The sequence below is a fragment of the Danio rerio genome, chromosome 8 (genome assembly GCF_049306965.1).
Source record: "Danio rerio strain Tuebingen ecotype United States chromosome 8, GRCz12tu, whole genome shotgun sequence".
Classification (NCBI taxonomy): domain Eukaryota; kingdom Metazoa; phylum Chordata; class Actinopteri; order Cypriniformes; family Danionidae; genus Danio; species Danio rerio.
In genome coordinates this window covers 61,755,579-61,772,446 of record NC_133183.1, presented here as the reverse complement: position 1 = coordinate 61,772,446, position 16,868 = coordinate 61,755,579, and the positions used below count along the sequence as shown (strand labels likewise).

General features: G+C 38.1%; 1 protein-coding gene across 8 annotated transcripts in view; it reads left to right on the top strand.

Annotated features, from left to right (window-relative positions):
* Positions 1-274: 274 nt before the first annotated feature.
* The window catches only part of cabin1 (calcineurin binding protein 1), a 155,250-nt gene continuing 138,656 nt past the window's right edge, over positions 275-16,868 (top strand). For all 8 annotated transcript variants that reach the window (XM_073911254.1, XM_073911252.1, XM_073911250.1 and 5 more), the window contains exons 1-12: positions 275-307; positions 1,641-1,693; positions 3,111-3,206; positions 3,675-3,788; positions 3,901-4,035; positions 5,335-5,515; positions 8,071-8,200; positions 8,302-8,451; positions 11,740-12,143; positions 13,407-13,566; positions 15,144-15,274; positions 16,136-16,353. In XM_073911254.1, coding sequence (XP_073767355.1) covers positions 1,691-1,693; positions 3,111-3,206; positions 3,675-3,788; positions 3,901-4,035; positions 5,335-5,515; positions 8,071-8,200; positions 8,302-8,451; positions 11,740-12,143; positions 13,407-13,566; positions 15,144-15,274; positions 16,136-16,353 — 1,722 coding nt within the window. In that variant the 5' untranslated portion in view covers positions 275-307; positions 1,641-1,690. The remainder of the gene's footprint in view (positions 308-1,640; positions 1,694-3,110; positions 3,207-3,674; positions 3,789-3,900; positions 4,036-5,334; positions 5,516-8,070; positions 8,201-8,301; positions 8,452-11,739; positions 12,144-13,406; positions 13,567-15,143; positions 15,275-16,135; positions 16,354-16,868) is intronic.

Sequence of the window (16,868 nt, the reverse complement as noted above, 5' to 3'; positions counted from 1 at the left end):
AAACATGCTTAAAAAACTTTACACCTGAATTTGTTCGAAAGGTTTTACTCGAACAAACACATACCTAAAACATAGAAATAGGCTGCTTTCCCCCCTCAACAGTGGTTCAGTGTGTATTTATTTCATCCGGTGATATCGCGAAAAACTGAACAAGAAATAAAGTGTACAAAAAGAAACGGCATAATCAAAAGTCTGAGATCTGACACGCCATTGGCTGTTTTCAGCCGCGCGCGTTCACGCTCGTCCAATGAGAGCGCTCGACACTGACTTCAGCGACTTTCCGAGCAGAAGATCATGCGTTCAGCTGGTAAGAAAGAGCTCTCAATCAAAACAATGCACATGCAAACACAACAACACACAACTTTACAGCCCAACCCGCTGCATAAACATCACACATTTGTCAAGTTTAAGGAAATTGCGCGTTAAATAGAAAAGCAGGAGCCTTGAGAGGTCAGCTGTGCTGCAGCTGCTAGCATTGTTAGCATGTTGTTATTGAAAAGGTTTCATAAACAGACTCATTAAACTGTATATGCCTGTATATATGCTGTTGCTACAGCACCGCTGTTTTGATGTTTACGAAGCGTTAGATATATTTGCTCAAAGTGTTTTATTTATGTATCAAGCTAACAGTGAAATGTCTCATTGGAATCAATAACAGGCTCCCAAAGAACACTGAACGTTTTTTTACGTTGTTTAGAAGTTAGCATCTATAACACGCAGTTTGGGGAAAAGAGTAAACATTGGGAATTTATTTTGCACTATTACTGGGGAAAACATCTGCGGTTGAAGTGAATTGTAAGATTGTGCTGAAGTTGGTTTTATATTCGCACATTCACACTTTCTCCTTAATAATATAATATCAGAAAAAAATCTTAATAGAGAAATCATATTAGCAGCCAATGACTAAAGTACAACATTGTTCAGAGCCAATTAAATAGCGCTAATGGTGTTGTGACGTCACACTTACACGATATTTCAGACCGAATATTCAAAGTAGCGTGATAAACAGTGCGTACGTTGACATGGACACCAATAATCCGATTTTAATACGATTAAGACAATACTCTGATTAGGAGTCTACCATATAAACAGCGATTTTTGATTACCTTAATTCGACTTAAGTCATAATCGAACTAATAAGACGTGGAGTATGGCAATTTTAGTCGCGTTATTAAAGTACAATACAGACATGTAAACACCGCAATCAAACTATAACCGTCATGTAGGATTTGTGAAATGTGAAGTTTTTTTTTCTCCATTTTGCCGTGCGGTACAAAATTGCAATAAAACAACACTCTTCCAGCAGTTCCTCACATGTAAAATAATAATATTTTTAATAAGTTTACGTGATTTGTTTGGATTGACATTTTTGAATATTTGGCAAGAAAGTTAGAGAGAGAGAAGTGTTGTGATCTCTTCTAAACTAGCGCTTATTTATTATCATTAACCATTAAGTAGGACTTCAAAACAACATTAGCACTGTTTAATTGACTGTTGCTAGTCATTGGCTGCTAATATGACATCCCTGTTTAGATTTGGCAAATAATACATTTCTGAAAATGTATTATTGAGGAGAAAGTCTGAATGAGCAAACTTAAAACCAACTTTACCTCAGTTTTATTTTAATTGTTGTTTTGCAGTTCTGCTGAAGCTGACGGTTGGACTGTATGATCTTTAATAAATAACAAACATGGTAAGTCGCTCTGTTCATTTGCATGAATTTTATTAATTTTAACTACCTCTTATGATCATTTGACCGGTTTCTATTAGTCTGTAGAGCTAATTTATTTATTCATTTATTCATCCATCATCCATTAATTCGTTCATTTATGTTCATTCATTTATACATTCATCCATCCATCCATTCAATAATGCATTCATTTAAACCCCATCAATGTATTCTTTCATCCATTCATCCACTCATTCATATATTCATTTATTTATACTTTCATCGTTCATAAATCTATTCATTCATTTTTTCATTCATCCCTCCATTCCTCCATCCATCCATCATTTGACCAGATTATGTCAGTCTGTAGAGCTTGTTCAATCATTCGTCCATCCATCCGTCCATCCATCCATCCATCCATTTATTCACCCTATTAGTTAATTCATTTTTTTTCATCCATTCATCCATCCATCCATCCATCCATTCATTCATTCATTTATTTATACATTAATAAATTCATCCATGCGTTCATACATTCATTTATACATTCATTCATACATCAATTCATTCATTCATTTTTCATTAATACATTAATTCCTCTATCCATTCATGCATCAATCCATCATTTGACCAATTTCTGTTAGTCTGTAGAGTTTGTTCATTCATTCGTCCATCCATCCATCCATCCATCCATCCATCCATCCATCCATCCATCCATCCAGCCACTCATTCATTCATACATGCATCAATTCATTCATCCATGCTTTCATTCACTCTTTCATTAATTAATTGATTCATTTATTCATTCATTCATTTGTACATTCATCCGTTCATCCATCCATCCATTCATTCAATCATCCATCCATCCATCCATCCATCCATCCATTCATTCAATCATTCATTCATTCATTCATTCATTCATTCATTCATTCATTTATACATTAATCAATTCATCCATGCGTTCATACATTCATTTATACATTCATTCATACATCAATTCATTCATTCATTTTTCATTAATACATTAATTCCTCTATCCATTCATGCATCAATCCATCATTTGACCAATTTCTGTTAATCTGTAGAGTTTGTTCATTCATTCGTCCATCCATCCATCCATCCATCCATCCATCCATCCATCCATCCATCCATCCATCCATCCATCCAGCCACTCATTCATTCATACATGCATCAATTCATTCATCCATGCTTTCATTCACTCTTTCATTAATTAATTGATTCATTTATTCATTCATTCATTTATACATTCATCCGTTCATCTATCCATCCATCCATCCATTCATTCAATCATCCATCCATCCATCCATCCATCCATCCATCCATTCATTCATTCATTCATTCATTCATCCATCCGTTCATCCATCCGTACATACATCCATCCCTCTGTCCATTCACTTACTGTATGTATCTCGTATCACAGATCCGTATCGCGGCTCTGAACGCGGCATCTCAGGCTGCGGATGAACATGAAGATGCTTTCAGAAGCACTAAACCCGGTCAAACTAAGGAAGCCCAGGTGAGATGCTTTCAAAAAGTTCCTTCCTCGTGAAGGCATTTTCTTTTGTATGTTTCATATTGTGCTTTAAAGTTTTACATGGAAACAATAGCCACACTTTTGTTGAAATGAAACATTTATTTAACTCTTTAAAGCAAAATGTTAATACATTATTGTTGCAAGTAGACTTTATGGAATAGATACACAGTTATATTTATAGATATAGGTGCACATTTGCACAATCATCCTAAAACATCTTCTGCTCGCTAAAGAAAATCTAAAATATCTTGATATATAACTTCTGTTGAACACAAAGCAAGATATACTGATATACTAATAGCATTGACGTCATGATTATTATTATTTTTCCAACTATGGGTATCCACGTTCATTTCCAACATTCGTCAGAGTATCTTACTTTGTATGCGGTATGCTTTATAATAAGAGAGTTGAATGTAATCAACTGTTTTCTTCTCATTTGTGTTTCAGGAGGCGGAAGCGTTTGCTCTGTACCATAAAGCTCTTGATCTGCAGAAACACGACAAGTTTGACGAATCTGCCAAAGCCTATCATGAGCTCCTCAAGACGCCGCTGCTTAAAGAGGTACAGCATCATAACATCAGCAGGACATCCAGAGTACCTGTCGTTTGACTACATTGCTCTGTTAGATTTTGATTTTGTTGATTGCTAATTTTTTTTCATCTTCATGCACCAGGCTGTAGCATCTGAAGATGAGAAGGTTGGACTCAAGCATCCTGGTCTGATGTTAAAGTACTCCACCTATAAAAACCTAGCCAGTCTGGCTGTGCTCAAAGATGATCTGGACACCGCCATGGACTTCTATGTACAGGTAAGAAATAGATAAAAGACCTGCTCGCTTCTTGCTGTGACCTTCTCGCAGTGAGCCGATCATGCTACCAACTGCGCCACCGTGATGCCCAATATGCGAAATAAACGATTTGATTTCGGTTTTCGTCCAGGCTGTGGTACACTGGACCAGCTCTATAACCTCACCAGGGTGCTCGAGGGTTCAGTATGCTCAACCAGTCCACATGTGTTTTGTGGACTTGGAGAAGGCATTTGACCGTGTCCCTTGTGGCATTCCATGGAGGGTGCTCTGGGAGTATTGGGTCAGAGGCGCTCTGTTAAGGGCCGCCTTGTTCCTGTATGAACAGAGTAGGACTCTGGTTTGCATTGCCGGCAATAAGTCAGACTTGTTTCCAGTGCACGTTGGACTCTGCCTTGGCTGAAGGGGGTCTGGTTCGGACTACAGAATTTTTTAATCTCTGTCATTCGCAGACGATGTTGTTCTGTTGGCTTCTTCAGACATGGACCTTCAGCATGCACTAGGGTGGTTAGTTGCAGAGTGTGACGCGGCTAGGATGAGAACCAGCACCTCCAAGTCCGAGGCCATGGTGCTCCACTAGAAACAGGTGGTTTGCCATCTTGGAGGAAAGTCCTTACCCCATGTGGAGGAGTTCAAGTATCTCTGGGCTTTGTTTACGATTGAGGGAAGGATGAGATTGACAGGTGGATTGGTGCGGCGGCAGCAGTAATGTGGTCAATGTACTGGTAAAGATGGAGCTGAGTTGAAAGGCAAAGCTCTTGACTTCCCAGTCAATGTCCGTTCTTACTCTCACCTATGGTCATGAGCTTTGAGTCATGACTGAAAGGACAAGATCTCGGATACAAACAGCTGAAATAAGTTTCCTTCGCAGGGTGGCAGGGCACACCCTTATAGATAGGATGAAGAGCTCTGATACCCGGGAGGAGCTCTGAGTTGAGCCGCTGCTCCTCCACGTTGAGAGAAGTCATCTGAGGTGGGTTGAGCATCTGTTTCGGATGCCTCCTGGACGCCTACCTAGGGCGGTGTTCCAGGTATGTCCCACCGGAAAGAGACCTCAGGGAAGACCCAGGACACGCTAGAGGGACTATGTCTCTCGGCTTGCCTGGGAACGCCTTGGGATCCCCCCGTAGAATTGGAGGAAGTGTTTGGGGAGAGGGAAGTTTGGGCCTCCGCGACCCGGCCCCGGAAAAGTGGTAGAAAATGAATGAATGAATTTCAGTATGTTATTATAGCGTTCACTCCTCGACTGTAACAGAAAGATGCGCTGAACACTCAGTTTGCTCACTGTTTGTCTGTCTGCAGGCTGTCATGCTGGACTCCACCGATGTCAACATGTGGTATAAGATGGGAAAGCTGGCGTTGAGGAAGGTCAGCATGCCTCTGGCCCGGCATGCGTTTGAGGTGGGCTTACACTGTAACCCGGAGCACTGGCCGTGTCTGGACAGCCTCATCACAGTCCTGTACGCGCTCAGTGACTACAGCTGTGAGTATCTATAATCTATTTTTTTTAGGGCTGCACGATTAGGAGAAAAAATCTAATAAGGTATATGCACAGCTAGTGTTTTCACCCCTACCGATAAATGTGACTATTTTCAATTTCAAATAGTTCCCTCCCACCAGTGCCGTTATACAGCTATATTGCACTGCAACTCGCCTGATATTGCTCATATATATATATATATATATATATATATATATATATAAATACATATATACACATATATATACATACATATATATATACTAAATGATTTTATTTTTTGAGCACAGCATCAGAAATTAGGTTATTGCATCGTAACGTACTTCTCGAGGTAGGGTCACGAGGAAATCCTGCTTTAGAAATAACTCTTCTTCCTCAGTCATCTTTCCATCAAGCAAGTTTCACCAGAGGTGGCAGTAACGCACCAAAAACTTTGTTGTCGAACACCGTAAAAGAAGACGAAGAAGAAATCGACATTCTCACCATAATATGTATTTACTCTCATCAGCTAGACACCGGCATCACAGCTCTGTGAATGTCTGTGCCGCCACTTATTGATCTGCGATCGGTAAATGTAGCTTGTGTGGACGCTACTGCGCTACTTGACTAATAAAATATCTTCACTACTGAAAAGCTATTTGATTAAGATAGTAGCAATGCTACCGCCACGCTACTGAGAAATGTAGTTAAGCTAGTAGTGTCACTACTTGTAGCGACGGTGCTGTCCAACACTGCCCATAGGTATATATATATATATGTGTTGCAGCAGCTTAATGTCGAAGGCTTGGCATCTCAACGCACGTTTTTACGCACACAACCAATGTCCAGTCTTGCTTCCTCTTCAAGTTTAAATTCACTTTATTTTGCTTATTATAAATACATACTTGCAATTAATAATGTTGAACCCTTTAGCGACCTCAAAGGTGTGTGAGTTTGGTGTGGTAAAAACTGCATGCGTTCCCTTCCTCAAGTCTTCTTCTCTCATGCAAGAAACACCGACTTTAAAACCCTATGTGCACATATTGCCCCCAAGTGGTGACAGCCCAAATTACATTCAAGTCAACATATAGGCTCCTACAATATGTATGTATGTATGTATGTCTGTATGTATGCGTGTGTGTGTGTGTGTGTATATATATATATATATATATATATATATATATATATATATATATATATATATATATATATATATATATATATATATATATATAAAATAAATATAACCTTTACATTCAGATTGTTTTGCATTTTTCTCATTGTTCAGGATAATGTGCTTTCGAACTATCAGAACTTTTAAAAACAATATACTATTTACCATATTTGATAGCGCATCGAAATTTTCGATAGCATACCCTTTTCCAGTTTAAAGACGATTAATCATGAAGGCCTACATTATTCACATACTTTATTACTGCATTAACATGGACACTGATCGAAACCCATGTCTACGTCAATTGAAATCGATTTAAAAATGTAAAAAAAAGTAAAGTAAATATTATTCTAATTTTATTCCTGTCAGAAATAAAAAATTATTAAACATGCTTAAAACATGTTAATGATCTAATTATAGTTTAGTATCATTATTTTAATATAAATGCATTTGCTTTTTAATGAAGATGCGCTGAAATTAAGTTACTGGGATGAAACCAAAAATTCTGAATGCAACAAAATAAGATCAGGTGATTTTGTAAAGTTGATTTTGAATGTGTCTCAATAGCTTACATTATGCTGATGTTAAAAATGACTTAACCACATTTTATTGACCGTGAATGAGTAGAAAGGCATCATTATACCAGCGTTGCTATGATAGCACAGTAGCACTATTGCAAACAGCAGGAACAAGTATACAACATAGAAATGTCCTGTCCGTATGTTGTTTGTGTGGATGCTGGTTTCCAGTATGGTGTTGCATAGTCTTTTTTTGGCTCATATTTTTCTGCCCTTATGTTTTTTCTTTCGTCTGAAAATCAAAAATGCCTAAAATCCTGTCAATCCCTACTATTTTATTGAATGTTTTTTGATACATTCGTTCTCTATACCATTCATTTTACTCTGTAGTGTTATTTGTGTGTGTATATATATTTGGCAGCGCAGTGCGTAGCACGTTCGCCTCACAGCAAGAAGGTCGCTGGGTCGCAGGTTCGAACCTCAGCTCAGTTGGCGTTTCTGTGTGGAGTTTGTATGTTCTCCCTGTGTTCACGTGGGTTTCCTCCGGTTTCCCCCACAGTCTAAAGACATGGGGTACAGGTGAATTGGGTAGGCTAAATTGTCCGTAGTGTATGAGTGTGTGTGTGAATGAGTGTATGTGTATGTTTCCCAGAGATGGGTTGCGGCTGGAAGGGCATCCGCTGTGTAAAAACTTGCTGGATAAGTTGGCGGTTCATTCCGCTGTGGCGACCCCAGATTAATAAAGGGACTAAGCCGACAAGAAAATGAATGAATGAATATATATATATATATGTATATGTATTATGTATATATATGCTTTGCGCCAGATAGAGCTGTAAGAAATAAAGTTCAAGCTAATTTAAAACCTTGTGTTCTGTGTCCTGCAGGTTGTCTGTACTACATCTGTAAGGCTCTGGAGAAGGACTCAGGCTACAGTAAAGGCCGAGTGCTGAAAGAGAAGATCTTCCAAGAGCAGCCCTGCCTCAGACGAGACTCCATGAAGATGTTCTCCAAACTGTATGCTCGTTTTTGCACTCTCCTTCATCTGGGCATCCAATATTTGTCCTGTTGGCTGCAAATCTAGTGTTCATTTATGTCTGTTTTTCTACCTCTTCTAGTGATATCTCACTGCAGTATGTGGATGTAGATGAGGAGGAAGCTCACAGTATTGTAGAGGAGGCGCTGGAGCTCAGGAGACAGAGACAGGCCAAACTCACACGCCATCCAGTAGCTGATCTGCAACTGGTTCAGCCCATTAAGTACTTCACGTAAGCCCAAGCCATAGGAATTCATCTTACTTTATGTTGTTGTTTTAAGGTAAAAGAAAAATGGCATAAAATTAGCACAGAGTTCTGAAAGAAATACATCTGAAATGACAGAGGCTGCATTTATATGGTCTAAATTACTGTAAAGATATGATAAATATATTCAGTATATATATATATATATATATATATATATATACATATATATAATTACTTGTATTACTGAATATTATATATATATTATATATATATTATATATATATATATATTAGGGTTGGGCATCTAAGCTTTAATGCCGATCCGATGCGCATCTCGATACAAAGAATACGATCCGATATATTAGCGATACATTTGTGACATATTGCGATGCAACACGATACGATTCACACCCATATCACGATACGATGCGATATTTCAGCACTAACTAATTAGATCAAGTTTATGAGATGATGTGAAAGAGGATGCTGTGCCATTGAATGAGTTTGATTATTTATAAACCAAGCAAAACCAAGACTTTTTTTTACAAACTGGCTCTTCTCTCAGAGCCAGAGTGTACAGTAGAGGGCCATTTTAGAACCTATAGCACATATTATTTAAGTATTTTCAAGATAAACAGAATGTATAAGTGCAATATATATTAAAAAAATATGTATATATTTGCACTCTTTCAACATAAATAAATTTAGCATTGCACAACAAGAATTGTGATTTAACTTTTCAACTATGAAAACAAGTTTTACAAAGATATTTTGCCACTGATTATTCAAAACTTAAGGTGGTGAACTAGCAGTGTTATGCTGCTTTGAAACATCACTGTCACTGTAAACAACAGGCTAATAAAAATATAACAAACCAGCAATCTTCTTACTGTGAGGTGGTCAAACTACCCACTGTGCCACCGTGACACCCAATTATTTTTATCATTATTATTATTATTATTATTATTATTATTATAATTAAATAAAAATTAACAGGAGGAGGTGTTTAAAACCTTCGTTCTCCGTGACACTAGGCTGAATATCTTTGCAGATGAACAATGCAATAGCATTCGTTATTGGCGTAGAGCGAGCAGAACTGTTGCGCATGGAAAAAAAAACTTGCAATGCTTTTCTCACCACTTTTGGAACTGGTTGAAGCAGTGCGAAAGCCGGGGATGCAGAAACACTGGAAGATGCTTTCACAACAACACCGTGGCGCCGCTTCAAGTGAGATATCAGATTAGTCGTACTGCCCGCGTATTTTACAGATGCGTGGCACATTTTGCAAATTGCATCTGTCCTGTCATGTCGTCCATCCTTAAATCCATAATGTTGCCATACTTTAGATTTAAAACTCAGTGGGGAATATGTTTGTTTTGCTTCTCGCGCTTTCTGAGGGCGCACCACTAGCTTCATCCGCACACCTGATACACTGAGTTGTAGTGAAAGTGTACACATCCGCAAATCCGTTGCTAAGGCTTACTTTATGTAGGTCGATTAAATTATGCGCCAAAAACAGGTTGACAACACTTGTTAATAAATAAAAAATACATTCTATATTAAAAATATAAGCTGTATCTCGGAAAAATCGATGCATCTCGCAAAAACCGATGCATCTCGATTTGCTTCCAAAATTTCATTCATCCTCTGCTGCTCAACCGATGCACTCGCATCGTGCACGCGCATGACCGCGTATCGATACATATCGGTTAATCTTCCCATCCCTAATATATATATATAATATTCAGTAATATAAGTAATTTATATTTGTTCATTTAATCTTGTTATGTAAAGCTTAACTACTTCTATCTTAGGTGTCATATATATTATACTTTAACAAATAGCATCTGATATAAGGTAGTGAAGTATGTATGTGTAGGTAAATTAGTAATTTGCCACGCTGGTAAAGTTTACAAATGCACCCGGAAAGTGCTTGAAATTGACTTTAGTACAGGCGTAAGAACCATGTATTGAACATTCTCATTATTAATCTCATATTTCTAAAGGTGCTGTTAACTTGACATTTTCAACAGATGTCAGTAACAGCTAAACTAATCCATACATACAATGACATCCAAACTAATTATTTTAGAAATTAAGTTATGGGTGGAACACTGAAACGACGCATGGAAAAGGTATTGAACACATGAAGAAAGGGAGATGTAGAAAGACATGGAAGGCCCAGACAGCAGCTGAAATGTTTTAGTGGCTATTCAGCACCTGCACCTCGTCACTGTAAGTTAAAGGTGCAGTAGGTGATTGTCTTCAGAAACATTTGTTGTTGTGCTGGTTGAAAGTCTCTTCACAGTCCAATATTAATGATTACAGTAAATGATCTAAATGTGTTTATATGTATTTTTTTTTATTATTTTCAGTTTCATAAGGTTCTTTGACAGCATCTATAATGTAGATTTATATTTAGTTTAACAACAAAACACCAGTAAATAGCGCTATTTCACCTAGCCTGCTTTACTGAGCTGAAGTTGCTTTTATATTCACATTGGGTCATTTTTGAACAATGACAGCCTTCCTATACTGTTTACCGCTACTCTGAATATTCGCTCTGAAATAACATGTAAGTGTGGCAAAGTATTTCATGTAATTCCTGCACGGCGCTGGCACTAACTAACTGGCGAATGACATGAACTAGTGGGTTGTCTGTTGGCTGTTGTGACGCGGTGCGCGCGCTCGCGATTTTAGGAGGTGTGGCTTTGAATCACAGTCCCTCCCCGCCATCCAAAGATAATATGCTAAGCGGTTAGCTTTTTGGCAGATCACCTACTGCACCTTTAATATTAGCTGCTTCAGGCCCTGTTTACACTAATAGTTTTGCACAGATAGTTTTGTATGTGCAAATCGTCGAGCTGAATTGAACAGTACGAACTACAGTGTAGTAGTAGACTACTATTACTACTAGTAATAATATTAACAACAACATCTTTAATATTATTTCTGTGATACATATATCTTCGAAAGAGGTGCAGCTGTAGCCTACCCTTATGTTTTCTATTAAATATATGTAATTGTAATAATAACAATTGTAATCATTTCTTTCTTATTAATTAAAAGTATAAAGGACATTTTAGCTACAGCCTTATTCTAATTCAGTTGTCATATAATATTTGTAATATACATTTATAAAAACATGATTAATAAAAGGCTTCAATTAGACCCTTTAATTGTTGATCGGCATCGGCTGATATGCCTTTAAGCGATCGATGATCGGCCTCAAAAATCTTGATTGGAGCACCTCTATTTGTCAAAGTGTTCCTGTGCCCTTAAATAGTGAATGCTAATCTTGGTCTTTGTATAGGTGGAAGAGTGTGGGAGAGAGTTTCCTGGCCATGTACAAACACCAGAACGCTTGTCTGGTGCCTCGGCCTGACTTTGGCCGTCGGATTGATTTGTCCATGTACCGTGACCCAGACTGCCTTCTGCAGATGCCCATCAGTGCTCCAGTGCCCGCTGCTGCTGCTGCTCCGTCTGACCCTCCTCAGCCCACTGTGCCAATCTCTGACCCTCCAGCGCCGGTCGTCCTTCCTCCAGCCCCCAGCAGCCCGAGCGCCAGTCTGCCCCCGTGCCCTGAGCTGCTGCTCCAAGCCATCACTGTTGCTGGAGGAGTCCCGCTGAACCAGAACGTGATCGAGATCACAACCACAACCACAGTAACCACCACTGCTGCGTCTGCTGTTGAGGACACTGCTGGGAACTCTGCAGGTCAGTCAATGGTTACGTCAGCATTCAATAATAGTTTCCTCTGGCATTTCACGCTAAAGCAGTTCGTGTTCGTCATGGCACTATATGTGATTCTGGGCTTTTCGTTATTTTATTTTGCGACAAGTTCATTTTAGAGTTGTACGATACTGTAATTTGGTACTCTCACTGGAGTGTTTCAGAGTCCCAGTGATCAGCTGGTTTGTCTACAAGCTGACATACAAGCGATCCACTGATGAATCACGGCTTTAACGCCCCATTCACACTGGGCTTCAGCGTCAATGCTTGACTGAAGGCGTGTCTGAAGTTGGGGCTAAAGCGATCGTCATCGCAGCGTCAGCAAATGAAATTCAGTCGGCAATAGCCACTGTCTAGCAGGTGTATTTACATACTGCGATCTGATTGGCTGACGCTTCCGCCGGCGCTTGAAAAATTGAGCTAGTCCCAACTTCCGCAGCAAGCAACGCCTCTGAAGCGGTGCCGACGGATCCACAATGCAATTCCCCTCGTGTGAATGGGGTGTAAAACGCTCCAGAGTCCCTGTATCTGTGGTTGCACTCAGTCAACAGTGCTGAGTTCGGTTAACTGATGACCTTCACGGCCAATCCCAGTCATTTCTGTTGAGCACCTAAACACAATGGCTAATCAGCGCTGTTTAAGAACACGCTCAACAGCACAAATGTTAGCAGGAATTAGATATTTTTAATATTTCAGTATCGATTGGTTCCAAATTTCAGTAACATGACGACACTAGTTAATTTCTTACACTATGCGTGCAAACAGACGATGGCGGATACAAATTCTCAAGCAACAGGCCACCTCTGTATTTAGAAGTGTCCACAATATCAATACTGGCATGTTCATTATCACAATAAACACTCGAATATCGACATATGTCTAGTGCAGTGTTTCACACCTAAACCAACTCATCAGGACATAAGAAGAGACTCCAAAACCTAAAATTAGTGGGTTAGATAAGGGAGACCTCCAAAATATGTACTGACGGTGTGCCTCCAGGAACAGGGTTGGGAAACACTGGTCAAGTCCACACATAGTGGTAAGCAAATTTAACGCTAGTATTAAATTTCCTAAAAATGGTTTAAAGTCTACCTATTGGTGTAGTGTGGAAGATCACAACTCCCATGATTCCACACTCAGTCACCACCTCATGCATTTGTTTGTTGTGAATACACACCCTCACTTTTTTCCCTCTGCTTATATAAGTCAGGTATTAACGTTATGATCTCACTGTTGTTTCTTCCACAGCTCTGGATGATAAAGTGAAAAAAGGCACCAAGAGGAAGCGTGTGATCGAGGACACCGTAGAGACGGCGAAGAGACGCTCGGCACGCGTTCGCAACACCAAATGCAAGAAAGAAGAGAAGATCGACTTCCAGGAGCTCCTGCTCAAATTCCTGCCCTCCAGGTGGGAATTATTCATCTAATCTGGGGTTTTTGTTCCAACCTGCTGTGTCTGTGTCAAGCAATACAGTAGATGTTGATGTCGGTCACATGGTTTCTATTTTTGTTTTGTCTCAGTGAGTGAATCCACCCACTGTGAAAACTCATTACACCAAATTGTGCTCCAGAAAGTGTGTGTTTTAGCAATGACCATCCATATTTAGCATACAAAAAGTATGGGAAATATATCCACAAAATGGAAAAAACACAGTCAGGATTATTATATACACATTTCAGATCACATTGTCATTGCAAAGTTTAACCAAAAAAGAGTGAATATTTATCATTTTGTGTGTTTTTAAAGTTTTTTTTTTGGCCGTTTATGAATTGTGTTTTGTATTTATGAATTGGACTTGCGCATTTCTGAATTCTGTTTTGTATTTACGAAATGGATTTGGGCGTTTTATGAATTGTGTTTTGAATTTACAAATTGGATTTGCGTATTTATGAATTGTGTTTTGAATTTACGAATTTGATTTGTGCATTTATGAATTGTGTTTTGAATTTACAAATTGAATTTGGGTGTTTAAGAATTGTGTTTTAAATTTACGTATTGGATTTGCGCACTTCCGAATTGTGTTTTGTATTTACAAATTGGATTAGGGCATTTACAAATTGGATTTGGGCGTTTACAAATTGGATTTGGGCGTTTACAAATTGGATTTAGGCGTTTACGCATTGTGTTTTAAATTTACGAATTGGATTTGCGCATTTACAAATTGTGTTTTGAATTTACGAATTGGATTAGGTAATTTACAAATTGGATTTGGGAGTTTACGTATTGTGTTTTGAAATTACGAATTGGATTTACGCATTTATGAATTGTGTTTTGTATTTACGAATCAGATTTGCGCATTTACGAATTGTTTTGAATTTACGAATTGAATTTGGGCGTTTAAGAATTGTGTTTTAAATTTACGAATTGGATTTGAGCACTTCCGGATTGTGTTTTGTATTTACAAATTGTATTAGGTATTTACGAATTGGATTTGCGCATTTATGAATTGTGTTTTGAATTTCGAGTTGGATTTACACATTTATGAATTGTGTATTGTATTTACGAATTGGATTAGGTTATTTACAAATTGGATTTGGGAGTTTACGTATTGTGTTTTAAATTTATGAATTGGATTTGCGCATTTATGAATTGTGTTTTGTATTTACGAATTGTATTTGCGCATTTACAAATTGTATTTTGCATTTACGAATTGGATTAGGTCATTTACAAATTGGATTTGGGAGTTTACGTTTTGTGTTTTGAAATTACGAATTGGATTTACGCATTTATGAATTATGTTTTGTATTTACGAATCAGATTTGCGCATTTACGAATTGTTTTGAATTTACGAATTGGATTTGCGCATTTACTAATTGTGTTTTGAATTTAAAATGACTTTTTTAATTGTGAATTGTAAATGTATTTTTTTAGACTAATCTGGCTCCATGAGTAACAGCCTTTTTGAGGGAAATTGAAAGTGTAAAAAGCATAGTAAGACCTCCTGTACCAGAAGCTCTTGTTGACATAATTATTTTCATTTTCAGATTAAAAAAGTTTGAAGATGATGAAGATGAAGAAAGTCTCAGTAACATGGATTCTCAATGTGGCATCAAACCCGATTCCCAGTTGAACCATGGATCCAACTCCTCCAATTACATTGTCTCTATGGAGTCAGGTACAGAAACCGAGGCTTTCACAGGGTTCTTGAAAGTACTTAAATTTCAGACATATGCAATCAAGGCCTGGAAAGTACTTAAAAACAAACACGTCTTCGAAAGTGCTTGAAATAAATGCATGATCAAAAACAGAATGAAAAAACTTACAGCTCCTTAAACTATTCATTCATTCATTCATTTTCCTTTGGCTTAATCCCTTTATTCACCAGGAGTCTCCACAGCGGAATGAACTTTTCCAGTATATGTTTTACGCAGCAGATGCCCTTCCAGCTGCAACCCAGAGCTGGGAATCTCCGTAGCAAATTTTTTCAGCAACATTTTGTATGACACTCTAAATATCATAGTATTTATAACATTTTGCTAATGACCATGCAGTAAACTGTTGTATTAACTATTAGCCAAACTGTTAAAATACATAGTAATGGTACAAAATAATACTCTAGTGTTTACTACATTAAACCGTGGTCTATTTAGGTAGTATTAAACCTTATAGTTGTGGATAACTAGTGTTGGGTAACTTCTTAAATTAAAAATCCTAACTTTAAATCTTGTGCAATAACACTGACAAATAATGCACATTTTTTCAGCACTGCAGAAACCGCATTTGAATATTACCAGTGTCAAATTCAACAAGTTCTTAAATTAGCTTGAACATTTTTACAAATAGCTCTGACAGTTGTAAATATTAAGTGTAAGTGAAATGTTAAATACGGTGTAAGGACATTCATGGTACTACATACAATTAATGGTGCTTTTAAAAGACCTTGAATCTGCTGTTCATCAAAGTGTGGGAACCCTGATTTGTTCACTGCTTCACTTCTTTCTGCCCTCCTTCTGATTTTTTTCCGTCGGTTCCTTAGAGCGCAGTGAAGTGCATGCCTTCCTGATGGCCAATATGCAGAACGGCGGGATCCTGGAGCTGATGATATACTATCTGAAGGCGGTGGGGCAGAAGTTTCTGGAGGAATGGCCTGCGGGTCTTTCTGGAGTGGTGCTGGATCTGTTCAACTGCTGGAGGAAACACAGCGCTGGACTGCCCAACCCGCTGCTCAGAGACTCCAGCAACAAACACATCAAGGTGAGCCGAACAGAACCTGCGCTTGACATTTGAATGCAGCGTTCAATAGTTGGTTTCAAGGTTTATTGTGGGTGGGAAAAGTCAAGGTTTTAAAAACTAGTTCCTACGTTTTTTTTACATGTTTTTTATAGCTATTTTGTTTTGTTTTTTAGGGCAACAGTAAACTTCAAAAGCTACACAGGGCTCAAAATTAACTTTTTTACTTGGTAGCACCGGTGCTCCCAACTTCAAATATTTAGGAGCACCAAAATAAATTTAGGAGCACCAGAAAAAATTTAGGAGCACCCACCAAAAATGATTGAGCACCGCTGCAAATTGCTTTTTAAGGGATTTATTGTATTTTAAAACAACATCAATAGGACTGACAAAAACCAGAAACAACTATCTAACTAATGCTGTGAAGACATTGATATTTGTGTGCAATAATTCCAAAATGAATGTCTAATAATTAGACTATAGAATATTAATGATGATGAAAATGACAATAATAGTAACAATGAATTCCATTTCTCATT